The 12,279-nt window shown below is 44.9% G+C and overlaps 3 protein-coding genes across 3 annotated transcripts; 1 reads left to right on the top strand and 2 right to left on the bottom strand.

The window, feature by feature from the left end:
- Positions 1–7: 7 nt before the first annotated feature.
- On the bottom strand, positions 8–5,886 carry atad3 (ATPase family AAA domain containing 3). The gene is made up of 16 exons (XM_047025255.1): positions 5,563–5,886; positions 4,957–5,033; positions 4,705–4,806; positions 4,414–4,473; positions 4,250–4,319; positions 3,973–4,138; positions 3,799–3,868; positions 3,538–3,693; positions 3,326–3,382; positions 2,988–3,113; positions 2,647–2,771; positions 2,444–2,495; positions 2,244–2,314; positions 1,991–2,158; positions 1,191–1,299; positions 8–860 (listed from the first exon to the last, which is right to left on the bottom strand). Exons 1-16 carry the CDS (start codon positions 5,759–5,761, stop codon positions 336–338), a joined length of 2,133 nt encoding a protein of 710 aa, XP_046881211.1. The 5' UTR covers positions 5,762–5,886; the 3' UTR covers positions 8–335.
- Positions 5,887–6,231: 345 nt separating this feature from the next.
- Positions 6,232–7,836, bottom strand: mrpl20 (mitochondrial ribosomal protein L20). Its single transcript, XM_047026271.1, has 4 exons — positions 7,580–7,836; positions 7,212–7,322; positions 6,970–7,047; positions 6,232–6,731 (listed from the first exon to the last, which is right to left on the bottom strand). Exons 1-4 carry the CDS (start codon positions 7,664–7,666, stop codon positions 6,558–6,560), a joined length of 450 nt encoding a protein of 149 aa, XP_046882227.1. The 5' UTR covers positions 7,667–7,836; the 3' UTR covers positions 6,232–6,557.
- A 221-nt stretch (positions 7,837–8,057) lies between these two features.
- On the top strand, positions 8,058–12,223 carry sdhb (succinate dehydrogenase complex, subunit B, iron sulfur (Ip)). The gene is made up of 8 exons (XM_047026272.1): positions 8,058–8,175; positions 8,808–8,941; positions 9,583–9,668; positions 10,747–10,883; positions 11,054–11,170; positions 11,259–11,360; positions 11,445–11,567; positions 11,686–12,223. Exons 1-8 carry the CDS (start codon positions 8,104–8,106, stop codon positions 11,764–11,766), a joined length of 852 nt encoding a protein of 283 aa, XP_046882228.1. The 5' UTR covers positions 8,058–8,103; the 3' UTR covers positions 11,767–12,223.
- Positions 12,224–12,279: the final 56 nt, after the last annotated feature.

Raw genomic sequence — 12,279 nt, forward strand, 5'->3', positions numbered from 1 at the left:
TGTTGTAAGAAATATCAATTATTTTACTGTTTATAAAAAAAAACACATCCATCTCCATAACACTACATGTCAGTAGTCATTTCTTACAGTGCATCTCTTACCTTTCTACAATTACAGACAAAAGGTACCCGTATAAAGTACATTTCCAGAATCTTTAAATATGTAATATATTAGAACTGCTCTTCAGTTTCTGCATAATTGTTTTATGAAATGCTAGCTAGCGTCTCTGCAGCACACTCTGCTCTGGGAGCCGGACAGATAGACAGACGTTCATACAGACTACACACACTGAGGAACAGGCATCAACCGCAGCAATTCCAGACAGTTTCCTCATCTTAAACCGGAGTCCCATCTTTTGATGGCGTAGATTTGGTTTCAACCTCTTTCCCTGCCTCTTTCTCAAGGGGAGGGCCTGCTTCATTCTGGGCTTTACTCTCTTGCCCCTCCCCTTGGGTCGGTAAAATGTCCACTGCTTGGACACTCTCTACTTCAGCCTGGACAGTCCCCCCCTCCCCTGTACCTCCCCCCTTGGCCGGAACCACAGCACTATCTGTTACAGGAAGGATTGAATTCAGCTGCACTTCTTCCAAAGGAACAGGGGCTTCCACTTTCTCTGCCTCCAGGACAGGAGCCAGGACCTCCTGAGCCTGGGGAGGCTGTCCCTTGGGCAGTGTGAAACCTATCCCGGGCCCAACGTCCGCTGCCCCGGTCTGGCCAGGTATGACCTCAGCAGCAGCAGCAGCAGCCTCGTCTCTGTGCAGCCAGTTCATCTTCTGGAAGTGCTGTTTGATGGAGTCCTCCACCCGGGCATCAATCATGGCCTCCGTAAGGACACCGTCCTCTGATGAGTATGCTGCAGCCTAAAGGTAGACATGACATGCCATGTAGTATGTTCCCCACATGGAGAGATGGGCATTATGGATGCAGAGTATATCTTTAACAAGACAATGTCAGATGTTACAACTATTCATAGATCTCTATACAGAAGGAGAAATAAATTGGTCTAGAAAAATCACCTGAAGTCAGTGTTATGAAACATCTATCTACTATAAATCTCTCACCAGAACCTTCAACACGGGCTCCTCTCACAATGTATTACTGAGGTTAGTTAAAGGTGCACTGATATGACGTCATACACTGTGCATTCACAAGATGATGCATTAGAATGGAAGTATGTATTAAACTCTGACCTGCCAGGCCACGCCCAGTTTGGAGATCTCTCTGCCGGACATGCCCTCTGCGAGCTTGGCAATCTCAGAACACTTCAGCCCATAGTCAAACTGTGCCAGCTTCATTCTCCTGCAGAGAACAGAATGAAAGACACAAAAGGAGAATGAGATAGACAGCGAGAACAGAGAGAGACAGCGAGAACAGAGAGAGAGAAGATAAGTGAGCGAGTTGCTGGTTCCATAAGCTTCTCTATGACGTCCATTAGGATTATGATAACTGTAATGAGTCTGGATAGCCGTTGCTAAAAAGAGGTCTTAATTTGGCTCTTCCAGAAGTATTTCCCCCTGGTCCAATGCGTGCGTGTGTGTTTGGCCCCCTGCCGCCCAGTTTCCAGCTCCTTGCCTCCTCAGAGCCCCAGTGTAATTAGTGACTCAGCAGCATGGCTGGCTGGCCTCCACATGCAGCCAGTAGGCAGGCTGTCCCACAGCCACCTGCTCTTTAGGGTCCTGGATCCGATCATAGCAGACCCCGCAGCCAGTAGCGAAGGAGCACCAGACCACAGAGGGGGGTAGGGCACTCCTGGATACCGAAAGAGTCCCCCTTACCTGTATGTTTGTGTAAATGTAGCCTACAAAGCACTTTAGCAATTAGATTGTGCTTGTATATGTTTGAACATATCTAATTACTAGATATGGTCTTCGCCATCAACCATCACTGGTTTCATTATTTATTCCTCTGTGTGCCTGCTTGTGCGAGTGGCCTATTTAAACCTGGGCTGCCGTGTTGTGTTGCTGGTGAAGGTATGTCCTATGTGACTCACTGTCTCCCCCCGGTGGCTGGCTCCAGCACGTATTTGTCAAAGTACAGGCGCACCAGCCTCTCCCTTTCCTCAAGACCTGGCAGGGCGAAGTTGACTATCTCGTCGATACGGTCGTTGATCGCCCAGTCAAACTGCTCTGGCTGATTACTGGCCAGTACTAGCATAAACCTGAGTGGGCAGAGAAGGTAAGAGCAGGATGTTATAGGTAATATAGTATCACAAGGTGTGCTTGTAGGACGTCCCGGGGACTGACTTGTTGCTCTGCTCTCCAGTGCGGTAAAGGAATGCGTTCAGAGTTGCTCTAAGGTCTTCACTGATCTTCTCCTGCATACAAAACGAAAAAGAAAGAAGTCTAAAGAAAACTAAAAGTGTAAGATGGTAAGAAAAAGTCTGACAGACATTTGTGTTGCTGCCAACTCCTGGCCAGTATACCATGATGACATCATGACTTACAGTGGATCTCTTGCGAAGGAATGCATCAGCTTCATCAACAAAGAGCAGCAGGCTGAACAGAGGAGAGAGAACATGGCTCAAACATTGTCATTTAAGTTGGACTATCGTGTAGGCTATGTGTACAGACGATCAGATGGTACTCTCACAACATGGTCTGTCATATCAAACTGTACTAATACAGTGACTAAATGAGGGCACCATACCCACGGCGAGTTGTGTTGGCCCAGTCAAAGACTTTGTGCATAGCAGTGACGCCCTCACGGCCCATAGGCGCCACGTCACCACCTGTCATAATGGCATAGTCCATCCCAGAATGCATTGCCAGCTTCTACTCAAAACAAAAAAGACAAAACAATTGTCAGCGCATACAAAAACCATGACTAATCCTACCTTCATACAAAGAAGCCTGTCTAAAGGTAGACCAAAAACATGAATATCAAGAATATTCTATTCGTCACCCAACACACTAATGTTTGTGAAATACATGTTTAATTTGACTTCGACTTGCACTGAGTTCAACAGTGGCCAGATGTGCAGGTCCTACCTTGGCAAAAAGGGTCTTTCCAGTGCCAGGAGGTCCGTACATTAGGATGTTACGGTACAGGCCACGGTTCTGCCTTGTGTTCCTGGTTGCTATGGCAATGTCACGTACACGCTCCTCCAGAGTTGGCTGAGAAGAGAGGTTTACATCCTTTCTTTCATCCAATCTCTAACAAGATGGCATTCTCACAAGTTTTTACAGTACTGAATATTTCACTGGTCTGCCTCCGATACAAAGGCTTAGGATAATTTCAATAAACACATAAAAACTGTAAGAAGTACAGTATGGCCTGCTGTAGTTCACGTGGCAGCCTCTTAAATGTGACTGTGTTGAGTACTTACACTGAGCACTACTCCCTCCAGGGCATCCTGAGGCTTGCTCGTCAAGCGCTTTGTCACCTGGGAGGAGAGAAGGAATCAAACTGACGCGCTACTTCACAACAATGTGTGATCTATTGCAAACGTAACATAAGTGTAATTATATTTTGTAGAAATACAAAAAGCATAATTTACTCTAGAGATGGACAAGCACACTGTGGCACCTCCATACCAACCTTTATGGGGTGCTTAATCGCCTCCCCCACAGTGATGCGGGACGTCTCTCTGACCAATGAGGGCTTGCCAAGCCGAGCCTCAATGTATCGCCCTGCCACCCCCGTGGCGTTCCGGGCTGTGTACACGCCCACGGCCAGAAGGGTCAGTCCTGCCACCTGGTGGAGAGGGATAACAAAACATTCAGAGACATGCAACATTTACATTTTTGTTATGATATCATGCATCTACTTTGAAACTGTAACATTAAGGGGTGGTCTCACCGTAGCTGTCACTTTATCCCAGTCAGACACAAAAGCTCGAAATCCTTCTCCAAACACGGCACCCGCAGTTCTGAGGTCAAACCATCACACAATCCGGTCTCCACACACTGCTTCAGTATATCTCACTGATGTGTGTTATAACTGGTGGCGCGGCAGCATGATGGTACGTCTTACCGTATAGTTTCTAGAACGGTCTGCCTGTGTTCTGCTGCCTTCAGGCGGATCTGCTCACGGATAATGTCAGCGTTCTCCCTCTCCACGCGACCCCTTGCTCTAGACTCCGCCTCCACACGCAGAAGCTCATTTTTGTGCCTCAGATTCATCTCATGCTCAATTGTTGCTGGAAGCAGGATGGAATACATCAGTTAATAAGTCCATCTGGAACACATATACACTGCACCTAACCCAACACTGACCGAGGACTCTTGTCAGTTGTGTAGTGAGTCAGTACCTTTTCTCATGGCTTCCTGCTTCTGTACAGACTCTTCCTGTCTGCGGAGATTTTCTTCATTTATGGTTTGCTGAGGAAGATGCAAAGAAGAGGTCACACTTTATATCTGCCTTTGACATTGGGCCTGCATAGGACTGGGTTTACAAGTCCAAGCAAGTGATTACCTGTTGTCTGAGCTGGTCCTCGTACCTCTGTCTGGCTAGCCTGTCTTGGTACTGGGCTCTCTGACAGGGAAAAGAGAAGAGATGGGTTACCATTGTAATACAAACAGCACCTCCTACTGGCAAATCTTATAAAATAAGATTTAAATAAAATTGGACCATCCAATAAATGTATTTTATTTTCATCCTTTGTACAGCATATATAGAGGCTTCCACTGGTTTTGCAATTCAGCAGCTGCTATACACAACATCTGGACTGCTCACCAAACACTTGCTCTGATGCTACCCTCTCACCGACTGATGTTGTTTGGTCTCCTCATTCACTGTTTTCCTCCTCTCCTCTCCTTGGATGCGGATTTGATCCCCCTTCAGTTGCTCCAGTGCTGCCTCGTACTCCTGCCACAAACACATATGGTATAGTAAATGAAGACAAACCAGTATTGTACCATACCTAGAATTTAGCACCCAGTGACCACTGGTAGATTTTTATCTCCCAGAACAGGCACTTAACTAACATTGTACCACAGGCATTAGGCTATGCGGTACCTTTATTTTGGTCTGGTGTTCCATATGAACACTCTGCTCCTGCATGCGAGCCAGCTCCAGAGCTTCTTTGGCATGGCCTGGAATGAAGAGACAATGAAGAAGATAGAAAATATGTTTGTCAATTTCCATTTCTGCATATAACCGAGTGTGATTAGGCGATAGATGTATTGCAACTGACAATGCTTCATTGGCACTGCATTAAAAACATGTGAATTGTGTAAATACATATTTTCTACATATGTTAACAAACGATTTTAATCGTGAGTGATGCAAGTTCATGTCATTATTTCATTCCACTGGCTAGCTAACAGATGACCTTTGAACCCGTCACCTTGAATGAACCATGGACAGACTCACAGTCGATTCAGATTTTAGCGGCCAAACATTGACTTCCATTCAGTTTCACCTACGGTCTTATTGGCATGTCGCTTCAGATCAGACGTTGCATCAGTAGTATTTGCTAGCTAGCTAATTAGATTGAACGCTAGCAGCTAGTACAGCTAGCGCCATGCGATGAAAGCATCTTCACGTGACTGCTTCATAATATCGTTGGAATTTCGTCTAAATGCTCCGTGTAATTATGGACCTGATATGCAAGACACTTACGAGACTTGTCCAGCTCCTTGGCTGCCTGGGCCGCTCGCTCCAACCCCGTTGGATCGAAGTTGCTCCATTTGTCCTTGGGTTTATCTCCGCCTGTGGAGCCGCCACCGGACCCACCAGCCGGTGGAGGTGGTGGCGGCGGACCGGGGAACTCAGGGGGCGCCTCGGGCTGCCCCTTGTTAAGGCCGAACAGCCAGGACATCTTACTGTAAACGGGTGACGAACTCTTTCGGAAATGCCGGTTGTGGTGATGCGGTTCGTGCTGCTGTGCCTGCTTGTCACTACGACGCTTCAGACACGCTTGTCATGCTGCTACTTCGCGCAAGTGCAGAACGGACCAACGTTTTTTCTGAAACTGATGGGGATTGGTTACCAAGAAAAACGCCAGCCTCTCATTGGCTTAACTTTGTAGAGGTCATCAAGTAGCCACACCTCTTCAGGAAGTACAGTAACAGAATCACATGCATCCTTAATATTAGCAACGAGTATTAAGTTTATGCATCATAAATATTGAATTACTTGACTCACCTGCTTTGTAATATAAAGGTCTCTAACATATTAAATCTCAGTATGTACATCATATCACTAATATTTGGTTAGGAGCACTGGTCTGAAAACCACTCCATGGTTATAAATAGGATATTATGATTTATTAGAAAACAGGAGGCCAAATATAGCAAAATGTTTAATTACCTTTCACATATTTTTTTTCCCAACATAACAATTAAAGTAGACAATTGACACTTATGTACATAAAGACAAAGGCATTGCAAACAAGGGTCCGGTCTGTCACTCAGAAGAGCATCATTTCATCCCTAAATAGATAACACATGTGGTACAGACATTACAGTCACAATCATCCATCTTGATGTCATGGTTCAAAAAGGGTTTATGAGAGATGACAGCGAATAGTTATTAGGTTGGTTAGACTAGGAACAATTGTGGTAATCACCAAATGTTACTGAGATCCATGTGCGGTCTGTAAGATTGTAGCAAAGTTATTGTAGTAAAACAACACGTGAGAAGATGCCAGGAGGCTCTTTGCCATCACCCAAAGCTGCTCTGAATCCTTCCTGTTGTCGCATTCTGGCCAGCTTTGCCAGAGAGAGGAATGACCGAGGCTCTGTGATGGCCAGATCACTAAGAACACGCCGATTCACCGGGACACTGCTCTGTAAGAGGGTCAACAACACACAACCACTGAGTAGGGGAAACGGTTTATGAAATGTCCTGTGCTGTGTCATGCTACTGTATGCTTTAGGTAGATGTATTGCTTTATTGATAATGTTGAAGAGGACAAATTGGGTTGATGGCATTACAATTCTCAAATAATGAGACGTTATATTACATCATACATCAAAATCCCATTAGGAATTAGGGATCCTGGGCGGGTGAGAAAGACATACTGACCTTCACCAGGTTGTGCATAAGGACAGGATACTTCATGCCATGCTCCCGAGATGCTGCAGCAATGCGCGAGATCCAGAGCTAGAGAGAGAAAGAGAGAAGTTTCCATTACTAGTAAGCCTATGTGCAAGTACAAAACGATCTCGCAAATGTATAGCGTTCGCGCCCTCCTCCTTGTCCTAATTGGCCCATGTGCACTTGTGGAATAACTATGCTTACATTGTGGTGTTACCATTAGTTCTTACCGATCGCATGTTGCGTCTTTTAGCTTTGCGAGCCTTGGTGGCGTAGACAAAAGCCCTTCTCACTGCCCGTACAGCCAAACTGTAGCATCGGTTTTTTCTCCCTCTGAAATGCTAGTGGCAAAGCACACACGTAATAAATACAAGAATACACACACTTGCCCAAATGACAGTATTGGCGACAAAACAGTAAAAGCAAGCATTATTTTGTTTAACACATGATATAAAGGTTGATTCTATAAAATAGCAAACTAACGTTTTATGTGACTGTTTGCAAAATCTCATGACATCTTGGACCATCCAAATATTATAACAAGTTCAGCTATGTGCCTTTTTAGCCTAGTTGTTAGCTAGCTGCTAGCTTGTCTTACCCGTGCATTTTTGAGAACTTCCTGAACCTTCCAGTATCTATCAGGTCCACGATTTCGGATCCAATTCGACAATGTCAGAAATACCATCGCTGTCTTAGACTAATTCGATGCTATAAAAATTCTGATCCCAACTCCCTTTACCAAACTCTCTGGATTATGTGACCTTAATCCAGATTCAGACGAAATGTCATGCTTGCTCCAGGATGAATGTGCGCAGGGTTCGTTTTCGGACCAATTCCCTTCAAGAAGTCCCTTGCTCTTAGTGTCTTCGTTGACTTACTTGTCTAAACTAAAACAATATGAATGGTATTAAACGCAAAAAATATCGATCAAAACATAAAAATATATTCATAAGCAGAATGTATCATCAATATGTGAATAATAAATGCAAATGTACACAGACAAGGGTACAACCTTCTGAAATGGAATGCATCCCTTATATCAGTGTTTACTGACGTAATAACCCGGCCCTCGCAGAGGATACTGGATAGCGGAAACCCTAGCGAGAGGTCAGAAACTTCAAGATGTCGGTTGTTGGTCTAACGTCCTTGGGCAGATGCGGTGCTGTGGCTATCCGTTCCTCTGTTGGAATGGTGGTATGTTTCTTATTGATAACAACTAAATCCGTATAGCTTCATTTAAACAATGCCCTGGGTGAAATTGTCACTCAATGCGCACTAGAAATTTCTCTTGTCAGCGAGGCAGATGTATTGCGTAGCTAGCTACTTTGCTAGCTTAGTTAGCTAACGTTAGATAGTTGTCTACAGTACTAGGGAAATTCCTCATGTGTCAACCTATTAGAAGTTGGATTTATTTTCAAATTAGCTTGCTTGATTAACGTCAAAGTCCGTGTTATCAGGATCATATTCATACATGTGTAAATGTATATTTGAATATTCACCATTTAACATCGTTACTAGGCGGATGAAATCTAGTTTGGCTCATGGTAGACACACTACTGCTAGGCTACTCTAGCTATCTAGCTAACATTGCTGACCTGACAGGTGTCACCACCACAACAAAGTAGAATGTTAGCCTCTACTTGAATCTGAACTCCCTGCATGGATATATTGAGTAGGAGCTGGTATTGACAGCAGGATAGACAGCTAGGTAAAGGGTAGGTAAACCCAACATCTGTCAATATAGCACACTCAGTGGGGATTTATTGTAATTCACAACAAAAGACAATCTTTCTAATGTCCTGTATCCCTCCCACCCCTCTTGTCAGACGGTCAGGTATGCTCAGACAGCCGCTGCCCCAGCCTCTCAGCCCAGAATCAAGAAGTTCCAGGTGTATCGCTGGGACCCAGACACAACAGGAGATAAACCTCGCATGCAGACCTATGAAATTGACCTCAACACGTGAGTAAAGTACAGCCTCTATGGTCTGCCTTAGTTTTGTTATATTAGTGTATATACTGTATGTATTTCATTAGGACTTTGTCTTAGTTAGACCTTTGCCTTGTACACCTGAATGAGTTGTGCAATATTTTGACCTCTGCCCCTGGTGTCAGAAATGAGTAAATACCCATCCACCAAGAATAGAAATGGGGTGTCCTGTTTCTGGAGTAGACAATTGTGGTACGGTTGTTTTGCTCCTCGCTTTGGTTTAAAAGCACACCGCTTCTGTGACTCAGGGCTTTAGCTTTGGCTTAATCAGAGTACAGTGTGTTCTGTAGTGTTCAAGGAACACCCTTCAGCTCTACTTAAGACTGAAGCCCTCTGACACATTCTGGACAGTTTCCTAGTTCTCCTCCCATCTGTGCCTCTAATTAGCTCTTCAGTCCCTGCACTGCCTGCATTAGGACTCTGAGGGACTGATTCAGCTCTGGTAACCGAGACACCATGTCTGTAATACTGTGTGTGGGATTGAACTGTGTCATTTAGGAAATACCCCTCCCACAACTTTCTCTGTGTTCCCTTTATAGCTGTACCGTATGGATGTGTTGAATGTAAAACAAAAGGCTAAAACTCTTTCTGGCTCTGGTTTCTTCTATACGCAGCTGTGGGCCCATGGTCCTTGATGCTCTCATCAAGATCAAGAATGAGATGGATTCCACACTGACCTTCCGCCGCTCCTGCAGAGAAGGTGAGTCATTCTAGCCTGGCTGCCAGCCCAACTTCTCCCCGCCCCCCAAAAAATTTGGTCGGGAAGTTGGGTCTGGAGGGTCTTGTATTGGGGACCAACTACAGAAAACCAGAATCTGGGCGAACCAATGAAATTGCCAGGGCGGGCTTTATATGATGATGGACAGATGATCAACAGTAACGTAATCACCCACGTCACAAAAGAGCGCTTAAGTTGAATTTGTTTTGAACAAACATGGCTACCGCTGGAGATCTGGGTTGTTATGATTCTGCCATCGAGTCTGTTTTAGAAGACATCGACAGAGCATTAATTTTGAAAGAGGAACAGAGAGACGCAATCAAGGCCTTTGTCGATGGAAAATATGTTTTTGACGTCCTTCCTAAGGGATTCGGTAAAAGTTTAATTTATCAGCTGGCCCCGATGGTCGCGAAGAAGATGGGACACAATGAAAACCCAGTGGCCATTGTGGTTTCTCCTTTTCTTTTGTGGAGTTGTAATCCTAAACAGAGAACTTGTTTGTATATGCATTGCCCTTTGTTGTTTCGCTAAAAAAGGTTGACCGTTTGAACAAGTACTCCCCCTACCCTTAAATTAATTTTACAACACCGGCAAAAATCGTTTGTATTCATTCTTCAAGCATACTTCAAGTTTGCTTGTAGTTTAGTTCTATTGACAACAACTATGCGGTGCTTAACATACGTCACATACTCTGTTGCTCTGATTGGTTGTAGATCTATCCAATTGAGCGAAGAGGCATTTGTTTTCCAGGCTCGTTTGAAACACGCCCTGTAGTCAAAGCCCAACGGAGAGTTCTCAGACTCATATTCTGACTAGAATTATGAGTATGACAACGTCAGGCTAGAGTCATTCAGCAACAAATGCCATCGTGGACAGTTCTGACAAGGAATTCCTTGAACTGAAACTGCATTGATTTCACAGCAGTAAAACAGGGAAAACACAAAGTTGATTCTAAGTAAATCAGTGCAAGGTCCAGTAGCATCAGCACTCACCATGTTGTCATAGTATAGTTGTGTTGGTGTCTAGTAACACTTTGTGTCTATGTTTTGTGTTTCTGCAGGTATTTGTGGATCCTGTGCAATGAACATCAATGGGGGCAACACACTGGCCTGTCTAAACAAGATTGACACCAACACCAGCAAGGTCTCCAAGATCTACCCTCTGCCTCATATGTATGTGGTGAAGGATCTGGTGCCTGTGAGTATCATCTATAATCTGTTATTCCTACACTTGAGACTATAGACCAGGGGACTCAGGAGGGCTGTAGACCACTAGAATTGTCTTCATTTCGTTCGTGCAGTTCTTTTTTTGTTGTTACTTGAGATGCTGTGTTAGCTTGTTAACGCACTCTTGTCTTCTGACCGCAGGACATGAGCAACTTCTATGCCCAGTACAAGTCTATTGAACCTTACCTGAAGAAGAAGGACGAGGCCAATGAAGGGAAAGAGCAGTACCTGCAGACAGTGGACGACAGACAAAAACTGGTACCGTATAGAAAATACAATCTCACCGCAAAGGGAACTCATCGCTTCTTCCTTTTTTAAAGGATGCCTTTCATTTGCTCTCTTTCAGGATGGGCTTTATGAATGTATCCTGTGTGCATGCTGCAGTACAAGCTGTCCCAGCTACTGGTGGAACGGAGACAAGTACCTGGGACCTGCTGTCCTCATGCAGGTGATTTGACTTGTTTGTTTGTGTGTGTTTGTGAGACCATACAGTACGTCAGTTTTCGGTCATGCTGCCCATCTCTTTTTCCAGGCCTACCGCTGGATGATCGACTCGAGAGACGAGTTCACAGAGGAGCGTCTGTCCAAGCTCCAGGATCCCTTCTCCCTCTACCGCTGTCACACCATCATGAACTGCACTAAGACCTGCCCCAAGGTACACCCACCTAGCCCCTCCTGTGTGCACTGGGACAGACATGGCACTGTCCCCTATGGTCTCACTGTACCACCCTAACCCTTCCTGCTTGTGACACTCTTCCTCTGTCCTCTTCTAGGGCCTGAACCCTGGCAAGGCCATAGCAGAGATTAAAAAGATGATGGCCACCTACAAGGAGAAGAAGTCTGCTGCTGTCTAGATGCAGGCTCGTCATCCTGGACTCACCCCATCCTCTGCTTCTTTAAATTATGCTCTTAATTCATGAAAGAGAAGCCCAGTGAGGTCTGGTGGGCCTGCACACCTGTCAACTCAACACCACTGCACTCCAGCACCAGGGACACTGGACTCAGAGGGAAATAGTTGCCTCATTGATTTGAGAATGTGTACGGTTTATGGTGTGTTCGTTGTGTGTGAGAGTGAATGCTTGTGTGTTTTGAGACATGACCTGCAGAATTTGAAATGAAAGGCGCATTCCTTGGTTCATGGCCATTGTTTGATTGTGTGTGTGTGTGGATGTTTGCGTGTGTGTTTAAGTTCAGAGAGTGATGTGGGTTCACGGACATCAAAAATGTGTATGATTATGCTCTGCTTATATAATATAGTAATGGCAGTCTTTGTTTGAATATATAATAAATACATGACTGTAATGCCGGCGACTGGTTGCCTTGTCTGTCTCATTGTGTCGTGGGGGCATAGGTTTGTTTTCAGATGT

This window comes from Hypomesus transpacificus, chromosome 9, assembly GCF_021917145.1.
Source record: "Hypomesus transpacificus isolate Combined female chromosome 9, fHypTra1, whole genome shotgun sequence".
Taxonomy (NCBI): Eukaryota; Metazoa; Chordata; class Actinopteri; order Osmeriformes; family Osmeridae; genus Hypomesus; species Hypomesus transpacificus.